This window comes from Merops nubicus, unplaced genomic scaffold, assembly GCF_000691845.1.
Source record: "Merops nubicus isolate BGI_N331 unplaced genomic scaffold, ASM69184v1 scaffold40846, whole genome shotgun sequence".
In the NCBI taxonomy this organism is placed as follows: Eukaryota; Metazoa; Chordata; class Aves; order Coraciiformes; family Meropidae; genus Merops; species Merops nubicus.
In genome coordinates this window covers 1245-14718 of record NW_008615088.1, presented here as the reverse complement: position 1 = coordinate 14718, position 13474 = coordinate 1245, and the positions used below count along the sequence as shown (strand labels likewise).

The following is a 13474-nucleotide window of genomic DNA, read 5'->3' as shown; positions in this document are numbered from 1 at the left end:
ACAACCCCCCCCCTCTGGGCCCGGATCTCCCAAATTCTCAAGAAGGCATCACTGCACGCTGTAAGTGCTAAGTCTGTTTGGGGTTTGAACAGATCCTGTGAATGCCGGCCCTGCTTGCACCCTGCCAGCCTCACACAAGTGAAGGGAAGGAACAGCACGATGACAGAAACTGTGTGAGATGCCGGCAAGTCCCCCCCTGCCCCAAAAGCCACCAAACACTAACTTGGGTTCATTAGTTTCTGTAAAGTTGCAAGATACATGCTTGTTGGCACTTGTTTAAGACTCACTACATAATTTAGTGGTAAAGCCACACTAATTACTCTAATTCCAACAGCCTAGTCTGATGGTGCATTTCTACCTCAATACTCAGCAACAGCAGTTTTAGTTTTTCTAAAGAAAAACAGAATGGCATTTCTCTAAGTAACTTTGAAGAGTTTCCTTTCACACCACCTACAGATTCACACAAAACTGAGGCACTGCCGTGACCTCCATCTACTGCTAATTCTTTCAACCAAAACACACATCCAAATAGATTTACTGTCTGCAATAATTTGGCTGACTTTACATATAAAATAGGAGTACAAACGTTTTCCATCATCAAGTTTTTGTACTAAATAATTCAAAAAGAGTTTTTTTTATTTTAAAACCACATAATACGGGATGACAAATCTCAAAGGTTAGATATTCTTACCCAAGCAATGATATGTAAAATGCATTTGTAGTCATTGCCATAGTGAAAATATGCTTGGGGCATTCGTTTATGAATATATATTAAGATTTCTTTTCTTAAGGCAGAGCAGATGATTTTAGAATAAGTATTTTATTTGGTATTGTGACTGTCTTGACTTAATCGAGCCGCGAGCTCTACGAGCGTCCTCGTGGGCCGCCCGGCCATGCCTTTTCGGAGGTAGGGCACCTCGTCTTTATTCGACATCACACCAGCGATATCCAAATGCGCCCAGTGAGAGGAAGTCACAAATTCCTTCAGGAATGCAGCAGCGGTGCAGGCTCCTCCAGCTCTGTGGGAAGCAGAAAAATTGGACTGTTTCTAAAGCCACATCGACAGCACAAACATGAAACAAATACACCAAAAGAAAGAGGCACGTGAACGATATTGGCACAGCTCACCTGCTGTACTTCCCAATGTTACTCAGATCTGCAAGAGGACAGTCTGTTACTTGTTTTGTGTAATGTTCAAAGAGAGGCATTCTCCAAACTCTGTCTCCTGTCAAAATGCTGGCCTGAAAAAGAAACAGTGACAGTTTTCACACATTTTTCTTTTATTTTCTCTCCCCCCAGACTGCATTTATAAACCCCAATGTCTTGCATGCTAATTTTTTGTTCAGCTCTCATCGGTCTAAAAATCTTCAGCCCAATATAATGTTACATCTTTGAAAATACACTGCAAAATAAAACAGTGAATGCTACTTTGTAGATACTCATCAGTGGTGGTCAGAAGGCAAAATCTAAAGACTGCTTTTTGTTTTTTTCCAATTAATTTTTTTCTTATATACCAAAAAATACTGGAAATCCTTCCCTTCAGAGACAAGCAAGATTACCTTTTTAACATGAACTAATTACCATTAATTAATAAGTCCAGAGCTTATTCTGCACATGCAGTAAATTAGCAGAACATGGAGATCCTTGAGATGATATGCGAGCTGTTTGCTGTACGATGTTAAACCTCACTGAGAGCTAGCAATTAATAGTCAAAATTATTGTCAATTAAATACAGTACTAACACCATTCCTACAAGATTTTGAAGTGTAATAACGTACCTTTTAGATTTGCATGAAGTAAGACCTTCAGGAATGCACTAACTTCTCAATAACAGCTATTACCAAATTAGTTTTATCATTTAGTAACGCAGGCGGCCTACCTCATACAGGTGAGTCCAAAGCCAAGATGAGTTTGTGAACACTCCAGTCGCAGCAGACCCCAATGCAACATCCATGGCACCTACAGAAACACACCTTCAAGGTTATGCAAAAGGCATATTTTTAACTCCCATTATCAGTGATTTCTAAAGTCTTCAATTACTAAAGATTTTAGTACACTTGCTTTTTTTCATTTAGACATTGTTAAAACATTTATATAATCTAATAGGACAAGAATTCATAAAATTCAAGTTTTCAGCTTGATGTTTCTGAGCAGTATTTCTAATATAATGTATTCAGCAATAACTGTCTTCCAACTGATGGCTACAATTTTTGAGCTGACACTCTCCCTTTAGTGAACTTGACTTGCATAGCTTTTTGCACAGCATATGTGAATTTATTTTACAGGAAAGTACGCCTTATCAAAATACTAAACCATGCCTAAACCAGAGGGATTACATACAGATGTATTTATGCGATGCCACAGAACTGTTTCGCTAATGCCAACACTCAATCCTTGGCGAGATTAAAAAAAATAAGAAGAAAAAAAAGTAGTTTAACAAAATGATACGTCAAAGAAATTTCTACAGGAGCTCTCCTCCTTCCTGCCTGGTGCCCAAGGATCCCAAATACAGAATAATCTATAGTGGGAATAAACACCTCCTTCTATCATGCCCTGTATAGGGAAATACTTTTATACAAGGCAGTGATCTTACAATCGCTTCCCTTGTGTCCACTGAAATCTTCCACAAGAGTTGAACTGGTAAAACTGATGGAACATCATTTAAAGCACCAGTAGAGAATATAGATAACGATAGTTATTTGGCTTAGCATATTCATTAAGCAACGCAGTGGGCTCCTGTCAGAACTACTCTTCCACATTTGCTCTCATTTCAGCTACATGCACTTCACCCACGACAGTCTGGTACTGCAGTTCAGGAGATGCACACGCAATGCTGGTTTTAAATTTAAAAGTAGAACCTCGTTCATATACAACTGTAGAAATGAAACTATTAAAGCTTGTTTCATTATGCCTGAAAGCACATGAACTGCATATAAGAGATATTTCAGTCAAACGAATTCTTGGGAACATGATAATGACTTTCCTATTCTATTACCTACAACCATTCAGACCTGAGCTAGCTCACATAATGGAAGAACTGGTGCTGGCTAGGTCAGAGCTCAGGCACACAAAGAGGCTCTTTTGGCTCCAGCATGGCCAATGCCACATGGACCTGGCAGGATTCTTCCACAACCACGCCAGTATCTCAGCACCACTCAGCCCCAGGAGCTGGGCAGACTTGGCTCAGAAAGGGGAATGCTGGGAAACTGTGCAGAAACACTGAATTCTGTGTAGGTTTTCCCACTCTTACTAGTTCTGGCTTGCCTGGGCTAGCCCAACTTCACCTACGCTGCTGAACGTGTTCCCTGCATGCCAGTGCCCTCCCCGGGGCAGCCATGCAAGCTGTTAGAGCATAAGCTCGATAGCTGCTACCCTACAACATCTAAAATCAGCTCAGCTGCTTTTACATTCAGGCTGGCTTTATGTACATAGTGCAACTAATCCACAGCTCAATTAATGGACGTAGCAAAGAACTGGCTTGCAAACTGAGCAGGGAAGGCAGACTGCTCACCTGTTAACGTTGCAGCGTTCACAACAGCCCTTGCATTGAAATTGTGGGCGTAACAAAGAGCATCAGCTAACAGCAGTCTTCCTTCTGCATCCGTGTTATCCACCTTCAGGTGCAGAATTAGTAACACAAGATTACCCACCGAGAACATCCCTTTCACTGACTTAATTCTTACATCTCTTCAATAGCTGTCAGATTCTAAATGTACTGTCAAAGGCCCCACGAACTTCAGGTAGGCAAAATATACTCAAATTTTTAAGAAAAGGAAACAGATGTGGCTGGCTCCTCAGAAGAGCCCGGAGGTGGGAGAGGAGCCCCAGAAGAGCAGTGGGTGCTGGCTGCCACCCCCAGCAAAGCCCCGTGAGTCCCAGTGGCTGCTTCTCAGCAAGGGCAGAGATCTGGCCAGCGGAAACCACTAGGCAGAAGAGGGTACCACAGAGCACACAGACATCCCTGGAAACAGTCCTTGTTGTGCTGCTTTCTCTGTGGGACTTGAAGTTTTTTCCTCTAAAAAAACCCAAACCCATTATCAAAAGCACCTTTTCTCCTTTCACCAATTCAGGGAAAATTCACTATGAATTCTGCAAGATGAATTGCACTGTGTGCCCTAAGCTACTAGTGCTCTGTCACACATTTTTTCCTGGTGAGGAAGTGTGTGACCAGTCTTTTGCCTCAAAGCAGAGGGTGACTGGAGTCTGTTTTGGAAGAAGAACCTCAAGGAACTGGAAGGTTCAGCAAGTCAAAGGTGGCACAATCACAGAAATCCAGATACAGAGAATTATTGATTAAGCCATCTGTTTTGGCACAGAATCAGTGGTCTACAGCACAGTGACTTTCAATACCATTTAATCTATTAGATGAGTATGGAACAGTTTGGATTAAACATGAAATATGCATTTTGAGTACTGATTTGGCAAGCTTTGAACCAACAGCCCCTAGGACTGAGAGTTCTGGCTGTACGGAGCAGCTTGGCAGTGTAAAGACCTTGGTTACATCAGCAGGAAACTAATACTTTTATGTCTTACCAGGCAGCAGGGAAGTATTCTGAAGGCTCTGCTGGAAGCAATTAGTATGTTATTCACTCTGAGAACCTATACTTAGGAGCACTACTACAGCCTCTTGTGCTAAAGCAAGATTTTCTAGTGTGCTCAGTAGATGACCATACTTTTCTGCTTTTCCTAGCAATTTACAAACCTTGTCTAATCTTTTCAATCTATACTTACATTCAAAATAATCCTATAATAGCATATTCTAATTAATTACATGCTTCTAACATTTTTTAAAAAAATACATTTGCACAGGGTATCTTTTTAGAGGGTCTTTTCAAACATGCACTCTGACTGCAGTCACCTAACTCAACTGATTAAGCCAATTCATTAAAACTATTCAAAATCCAAGTTTCACATGCATACCTGTATTGTTTTCCCATTCTTGGCTCTAACTACATCTCCAGGCTTGTTTGCCTTACCACTGGGCATATTTTCACAGAGGGGTGCCAGACCTCAGGGAGAAAAGTGCATTACTAGTTTCATTCTCAGAGAAGATGTAGAAAAACAATTAGAAAAGTGTAAAGAAAACAGTACTATTCTCATCTTGAATTTATGTCCAAAATCCAAATTTTCCTCGTTGCCGAGAAACTCACGATCCAGTTCTCAATCAGGGAAACTCCTCTGCACGCGCAGCACCGCATTCCCTCACCCACACCGTTTTAGCACTAGGATTTACTTCTACTTTATCCCCAGACAAGTGAGAGCAGAGGAGCAACAAATGTCACCTTACATCTTCCATATATGAAAAATTAGTCACATGTAAAGGGATTGATTCCTTCCTGAAATTAAAAACTTCTCAAATTAACACGCTGTAAATAAACATTGTATAATGTCAAGAGGGGTCCAGGACTCACCACAGAACCTGAACCATAAGAGGGACAAATAAAAATGAGTAAAAAAAGAGGGGAACACTGTCAAAACGCCAACTATGAATGGGACAGTGGGATGAAAGGCTCTCCACCATTCCGGGGGAAAACCTGCTCCCAGCAGAAGGAATAAGTGGCCTGTGGAGCACCACTTCCCAGTGGAATTACGTACACAGACTTTTCCTCTGCCGATTCAGCCCTTCCCACCGCGGATTCTACGCAGGAACGCCGCGAGGATGTTTCGCTGCCCTCTACTGGTTGAAGCATAAAAGTGACTAAAATACTAGTTTTCCTGAAATTAAAGGTTCTCAAACATAAAACTTACCCTAGAATGGATTACATGTCATCACCAACTGGTCTTGACACAGTTCTTTAATCAGCTTATTTAATTTTAGCTATGCAACATTTTTGCAGAGAAAAAAGAAAGCATTGCTCATAGTTAAAAACAGCGTCAGGTTTTGTTTGGTTTAGATTTCTGCTGAGAGATTCACCTAAGGAAGCAAGAGCTCATCCCTCTTTCTGTTCAGCTGTGGCAAACACTCATGGAGGGAGTTCAGCTAACTCCTTTTCATTTTTAACTGCTTTTACAGACATCCACATACCTCCTTCTAATGAAGGATCAGGACTTCTGAAAAACTTCTTGAAAATAAGTTTATTGACAATTATTTCTCTCCTAAGATCTAAAAATTGTGCCTTCCAAATTTTAATTCAGCATTGTCATTTTGTTCAAGCAAACCCAACAGTTCTTTGATAAGCAAGTAAAAATGGAAGAGAGGCTAAGCAAGGGAAGAAGAGAAGTAGGACTGCAAGAGCCCGTGGCATTTCTGTAAGACCACTACCGCTGACAACACGAGAAAATCGCCGTCTAAACAAAATATTGCAAAACTAAGATTTTTGAATCTTCACACAAACAGACTTACCAATTATGTTAAGAGGTAGATTTAAAGCTGCTGCTGTCACAATGGCTGAACAGATAGTTGCTGCCCCTCCCATATCTGCTCTCATCGCATCCATACCCGACGATGGCTTCAGGGAAATGCCACCACTGGAACAAACAGCACAAGCATCATCCAACACGTGGCAGTTCAGTGTTGTCTGTGTTCATAACATTCTGTCCATCAGTATGTTTTAGCACCAAGTATTAGTAAAAGCTAAGCTTGGTGATTTCAAACATTCCTGCAACACCCTAGTAAGCGTACTGAAAGGAAGGTACCTACCTGCATTTTCACTTCAGATAAAGGAAGTCTCTGAGTTACTTCCTCATAATTAGGATGCCATAAAAATCCAGGCATCTGTGGCAGACTAACTCAATGGTCTTCATAATAGCAGAAGAGCACAAAACAAGAACAAAATACTACGCTTGATAAAATCAGCATATGAAAGGGGAACAGACTGATAGATTTTTCAGTAGACATGTGACAAGAAAAGCAGTTATAAGGAACTGCTGCAAAGAATGAACTATTTTGTCTTTCCTTTAGCATGATCTAGATGTGCAGTCTGACTGTGGTTATAAACACAAATTCTTCATCCAGAGGTTTGTGCAGTCCAACCCCACCTCAAAACCATTCTTTATTTTCTTTACCCCTGAATTCCATCTTCCCCTTAGAAGACAAGGGCATATCAATTCCTACTCTGTCCAACCACTCAAGCTCATCTTATCCCCAGGAAAGCAGCACAATCTACATTAGGCAAGTTCACTGGAATGGCTTTGGAAGATGTGCTGAGGAAAGAAAAATCGTCTCCCTGTTGACCAGGAATAGCAGGAGGGCACTTTCCTCCCTCTAGTCATTAAAACACGAGCACACGTACCTGTCAAACGTAACTCCTTTTCCCACAAATACCAGCGGGCAGTCATTTGTCCTAGCACCACCTGAATAGTGAATCTCCAGGAAGACGGGAGGTTCAGCCGAACCCTTCGCTACACTCAGGAATGCTCCCATCTGTTGTGTTGCTATCCAAGACTCTGGTCTGGAATAGAAATATATATATTAATTGGGGGGTTTCTAATTGGAAAAAGGTGATTCGCTTTGTTTTTAACAGATCACAGCTCTTGAAGGTTCATACAAAACCTTCAAGAAAAAAATATTAATTTCATTTTAGTATAGTTCTTTTGGAAACTGTCACTTAAATTCAACCATTATTATTTTTTGTGAAAGAGAAAAACAGCTCCTCAAGGCTCCTTGGTTTTTGTTTTGCCTTGTTTAAAAAAAGCACCAAAAGGACAAAACAAGCAACAGCTCCTCCATGCTTTCTCCACCAGAACATTACACTTTCACTTGCCCATGCAGCTATAGTCTCTGAAGGCTTCTCAAGTAACACTACTGCAGCAGGTTACAGTTCAGCTTTCTGCTATCAAGATGGTTAACTACAGGGAAAGTTAGTTTCCCTCACTCTTTTGCTTTTCAGCCAAACTGCCTCCAACACCTGCTCAGGCAGTGAGCCCATGTCCACCAAAGCGCAGCAACTAGAAATTCAGAGACAAGAAGCATTAACTGTGCAAAATCAATCATTAGTGTTTTTGTGGCTCCATTTCAATGGTTCTAAGAGCTAAAAGCACCCCAACAATAACAGCAATAAATAAAGGATGTTTGATTACTAGAGCCAAACAAAAAAGCAAAGGTGTGTACAAAACTCCCTCAAGAAGAAAACAAAAGTTATTTGAAAAAGGGTACCTAGTATATGCCCTCTGTTCACTGAGCCTTCATCAGGTTTTCCTTTAACACGTGTTAATTAAGCAGTAATTGACTGCATGACTAACTGACAGTTAATCATCTTACTGTGTCACAGTATCTTGCTTACACTGCTAACTAGAAGCTCAGCTGCTAATACTGAGAGCTGCTAATACTGAGAGCAGCCTGCAGCCTGGGCAGCCCTGGCACCTTTCTGCCACACACCTCCCCTGCTCCTGTCATTTGAAGTGGCAGAGTGGAAATGAGAGCCTGCTGCACATCTGAATAATCTGGGAGGTATCTGACCCTACAGAGGAATCACTGCAATGGAATTTACCTTATGTGGACCTTCACATTGCTGAAACTTCTGAGCTTCTGTTCGATATGTTCAGCAAATTTGATTGGAGTTATATAATTAGCTGGAGCCTCCATAAGGTACCGAGCAAGGTTCTGACCCTCGGCGTAGGTAACACCTTTTTGCCAGGCTTCACCTGCAGCACTGAACAACACCACACAACAATCAAGATCACAAACATTTGCAAAAGTAAGATGTTGTCAGCATCCATCTGTTCTCTCCCGTTTGAATATGCAGTCTCATTAATTTGAGGCAATTAAGAATGTCATAATAATCTCACTAGGAGCAACTCAGTATGAGATCCAAGGTGCATCTAGCCCAGTAGCTCATCTCTGGTTCCAGTCAGTGCCAAATGCTCCACAGAAAGCTGGAAGAATCCCACAGCAGATGGATACAAAAATTACCTAATACATTAAGTCTTGTCCTAATCCTTAGTAGTCAGAGATTGGCTTAAATCCTTAAGCACAAGGTTTAATACCTCTTCCAAAATTTGTAATCGCATTAATTGTAACAGCCCTTAAAGTTTTTATTTACCATGTAAAGACTCCAATTCTGTTTTCCCCTTTACTGAAGATTATGATTATGTGATAAGAGTGGATTTTGGAACTCATTTCACAGCGCACTCAAAGCACTAATGAATGTCAGAGCAAATGTTTGATGTTGCCTGCACAGGCAATGGGGATGTCTCTCTGGTTACCATGCAACACTACCAGTATAAAACCTTTCATTTTACTAAGACAGAACTGAAAGACTTATTTGCTTTAAAAGATAATGCAAAGCAGGGCACTAAGCTGGATTCCACCCCTCAAACGAGCAATGCAGTAAAGAATGAATCCAGGAAGAATATAAAAACATTGCCTGGATATGGAAGGATAGAATTAAGAAGCTAAATCTCAGCTGACACCAAAACTGACATGAAGTGGAAAAGGCAACAAGAGGACTTCAACAGATACATCACCAGAAAAGGGAGGTCAGAAGTAATGCTGTCCCCTTGCTATATGGGTCAGATGATCTAGTGAACACTGGGAAAACTAAAATTCTCAATGCCTGTTTTGCATCAGTCTTAATTATTAAGGACTGCTTCCAGATTACCTAGTTCTTTTGTGCTTAGTAACATAATTTGGAGAAGAAAGGTACTACCCATGGCAGAAAAGGATAGGGTTAGGACTGCTTAAGGAAGCTGGACTTGGTAGCAGGCAGGATAAATCTGGGAGTGATGAAAGGACGGGCTGGCATCACTGCAAGCCTAGTCTCCTTCAGCTTGAGAGGCCATGGTAACTGAACATGGTCCCTGATGATTGGAAAAGGACAAATCCCCATCTTTTAAGAATGACAAGGAGGATATAGGGAATTACAAGCCAGTTATACTAGATTAATCCCCTAAAAGTTTATGGAGAAAGTCATCTTAGAAGCCACTTCCAGGTACACGAAGGGCAAGATGGTCTCTGGGAACAGTCATTATAGACTTCTTTGGGGCAAATCACTCCTGAACAATTTGACTTCTATGATGAAAGGATGGGCACACAGGACCACAGTGGATGTCATTTATCTTGGCTTTAGCAAGGTTTATCATGCAGAACCCTGGCAGACAAATCAAGTAAACATGAACTGGAGGGGTAGACTACAAAATGGGGAAAAAAATGAAGAACGGTTGGGCTCAGAAGATAGCAGACAGTGGTCTAGTTGGGAGTTAGTTATGTGTGGTGTTCCTCAAGGATTGATACTGAAACCTTTATCAACAACCTCAACAATGAAATGTACCCTCTGAAGGTCACGGACAGCATCACACTGCAGGGAGCAGCTGAAAGAGGGAGGGTAAGGCCACCATTCAGAGGCCATGACAAGCTGGAGGAATGCACAAAGGGGAACACCATGAAATTTAAAGACCTAGTGGGAATTCCTGTACCTGGGACGGAGCAGCTCTATGCAACAGACAGGCTGGACACTGACTAGGCAAAAAGCAACACTGCCAAAAAGAACCTGGGGAATCTGATGGACAGGTTAACAGAGAGAGAAGCACATTACTGCACTGACAAAGGCCAACCATGTACTGGACTGGATTAGAGTATAGCCAGCATGCTAAGGGAGATAATTATATACCTCCTTGGGGTTTTGTGAGGCTGCATCTAGCTACATCCACTTTTGAGTTCCAGAACACAAAACCACTACTGATAAACTGCAGAAAGTCCAAAGAAGGGCCCCTAAGAGGGTTAGGGAGCTGGAGTACATGGCATATAAGGAGAAGCTAAGAGAATTGGGTTTGTTTCACCTGGACAAGAAAAGTTTAAGAAAGATCTAATTGCAGTCTTTCCTCTACCCTTAAACAGGATTTAGAGAAAAGATGAAGACAGACAGATCTCAGAGCTGTGCAGTAAGAGGGTAAGAGACAGTGCTGTCAGGATTCACCAAGAGAAACTACAATAGGACAAAGGAAAAAAAAAAATAATTCCTCTTTAGTTAAGCACAAGGACAGATGGCTCAGTGAGGCTGTGGAATTTCCATCTCAGGAGAGACTCAAAACTGGACTAGACGAAGGCCTGTTCAACCTGATCAAGCTTTAAGGTTGTATGTAACTTCCAAATTATCCTTAATCCAATTTCAAGCTGGACTCCAGAGGTCCTTTCTAACCAAAATTATTATACACAAAAATTACTTCCAATGTCATTAATGGTTATAGGGTCATCTATGTTTCCAGGAAATGTTTGTTGACTGTGGATGTGATTGACTTCCGAACTATCTGCTGTGTTACACGATGGGAAGAGCACTGCACGTAGCTTATCACAATGTGCTCAAATTCAGAGGTTTTAATTTTATTTTACTAACTTCTTCATAAGGAAGAACTTTTTCCTGTATAAACTACATATGGGAAATACCTCTTCTCTGCATGACAGAACATCCTGTATGGAAGGTCCAAAGTCCACTCTGATAGAGTAAAAGGGGATTAATAAAACCTAGCTCAGGAACCAAAAGCTCTGGTATTACTGTCTGCCCTCAATGAATAGTGATATCTTTTTAGAGGCCGCCAGAAGCACCCAAGCTTCTCTTTTTGCACTACGCTCTGTGGAAGAACATGTAACAAATGGAATATGTAAACTATCTCCAGCATGGCACATTCTGGTGCCAATTCACATTTCTTGATTCTCAAAAGGATTTGTTCATTTATGGAGTTTGAAATACCTCTGCTCCACAATTTTGGCAAGCAATACTAACAGAAGTCCTTTTACATCACAACTATGCTTCCAGTCCTCTTTTACTTTTAATCTTATCCTGGACCTTCTTTTCTATGAAGTAGCATTTTTTACCTTAACCTCTGAACATGGCATGCTAACAAAACAGATGGAGCAAACACTACGAATATATTTGAGATGTAAAATACTTCAGGAAATTCAAAGGAGGAGGAGGAAGAGCTCAGAGGCATGTTGCTGCTAGCCCTGTTCTTTCAGTTTTACGTTTTTCATGTGCGCAAGCATGCGTACAGCTTTATAGCAAACGGGCAAATAAACAGGCAAGGTTCCTGTTTGCCATCACCTTCCATGAAGCTGAGGAGTAACTACAGGTTTCTTTTTCTGCTTCAGCTCATTATATTCATGCAATCCAAGGACAGCACCTTCTGCAGCCGCTTGAGCATCTCCACAGGGGTCTACTTCAACACAAGGGATCTCCAGATCTTGGATATGTCTGCAGCCAACTGAAAAACATAGTACGGACCTGGTAGGCCAAGTATTGCCCAGAGCACCAAGGCAGGTGACTGAGGGGATCGATAGGACACTTCAAGGAAAAAATAACTTTACCTCAGGATATTAGAGTTTGAGTAAATCAATTAAAAGGTCATGCAGTGGAATAATTAAAAATGCAAATGACCATATACCGACCAATTTTGACAAAAATATCACTTGATGAATTGTAATGATTAAGACGTTTCACAAGAATAAACAGGAAAGTCTGCAGTTGTTCCAGTTCCTTTAAGTTCACTCTGTATTAAAGAAAACCTCTATCATTCTGGAGTGTTGTGAATTTTGACTCTCTACAGGTATCAGAAATCTGTTGTAACTCCCTTTTTTGGCTAACAATATATGACTGCTCTTTTATTCCATATGAGTTTATACACACTCTTACAAGCAAACACACAAAATAATGTATTCCATAAATTCTACTTTGTACCCAAATAATTTAACAAAGCTTGGGCAGCTGGTGAGACAACGTGGGCTAGCACTTGGGACATACAGCTGTCGTACATGTGTGACTCACCGCCAGTCTCAGATTATAAACTCTGCAGGGCAAACTCTTTTTATTCCTGTTTTATACACCCTTAGGTGCAGCAGTCATCCTTGGTTAAAACAGAAAGGCTTCCTCTGGCTCCAACACATAACATTCCGAATTGTACTGCTGATGCTGTGGTAGATACTGGCTTACAACACAGGCCACTCAGTTACAAAGTAAGTGGCAGAAGTAAATATATGGGCATCCTTAAGCACAGAGTGAGCATAAACTGAATTGGTGATGTTCTCAAACTTCAAAATAGTTGTAATTAAACAAGGGCCCTTTCAATATCAAGCTGTTTAGGAAAGCTATTTGATATAAATACCTGCAGTTACCTGTCTGCACGCTGATTTACATGCCTTGGAACTCCTCCTCACTAACGAAACACTTACACGACTATCAGTGACAAGTAATCACATTGACCAAACCAGACAATAGGGTTTGCATTTCAAAACAAAAACATATCTAGACTCAAAAATGTTCCAAAATGGAACACACTGTGCCACTGCAATAGTTTTATAGACAAAATGCTTAAGGAAGGTTAAAAATAGTTAACCTGCAACAGCTGCACGAATGTTTTCTTTGCCTTCATTCCAGTTTTCTTGGTCATTTACTCCAGCATTCTTCTTACCCAAGCCAACTACAACCACACTTGGAAAGTCCTAGATGAAGCCGACACAACAGGATTCACTTCACTCATCATTACAAGCACAGCACTGAAATACACTCAGCACTCTCTACGCTGCACACATTTCTGCCTCAGGAAT

General features: G+C 41.0%; 1 protein-coding gene across 1 annotated transcript in view; it reads right to left on the bottom strand.

Annotated features, from left to right (window-relative positions):
• Positions 1-808: 808 nt before the first annotated feature.
• LAP3 (leucine aminopeptidase 3) overlaps positions 809-13474 on the bottom strand; it is a gene marked incomplete at its 5' end in the record, with an annotated part of 13454 nt that continues 788 nt past the window's right edge. Inside the window, 10 exons of the mRNA XM_008942424.1 lie at positions 809-1019; positions 1129-1241; positions 1880-1959; positions 3512-3614; positions 4921-5009; positions 6344-6468; positions 7233-7391; positions 8430-8591; positions 11976-12135; positions 13264-13369. Of these exons, the coding sequence (XP_008940672.1) occupies positions 821-1019; positions 1129-1241; positions 1880-1959; positions 3512-3614; positions 4921-5009; positions 6344-6468; positions 7233-7391; positions 8430-8591; positions 11976-12135; positions 13264-13369 (1296 nt within the window). The remainder of the gene's footprint in view (positions 1020-1128; positions 1242-1879; positions 1960-3511; positions 3615-4920; positions 5010-6343; positions 6469-7232; positions 7392-8429; positions 8592-11975; positions 12136-13263; positions 13370-13474) is intronic.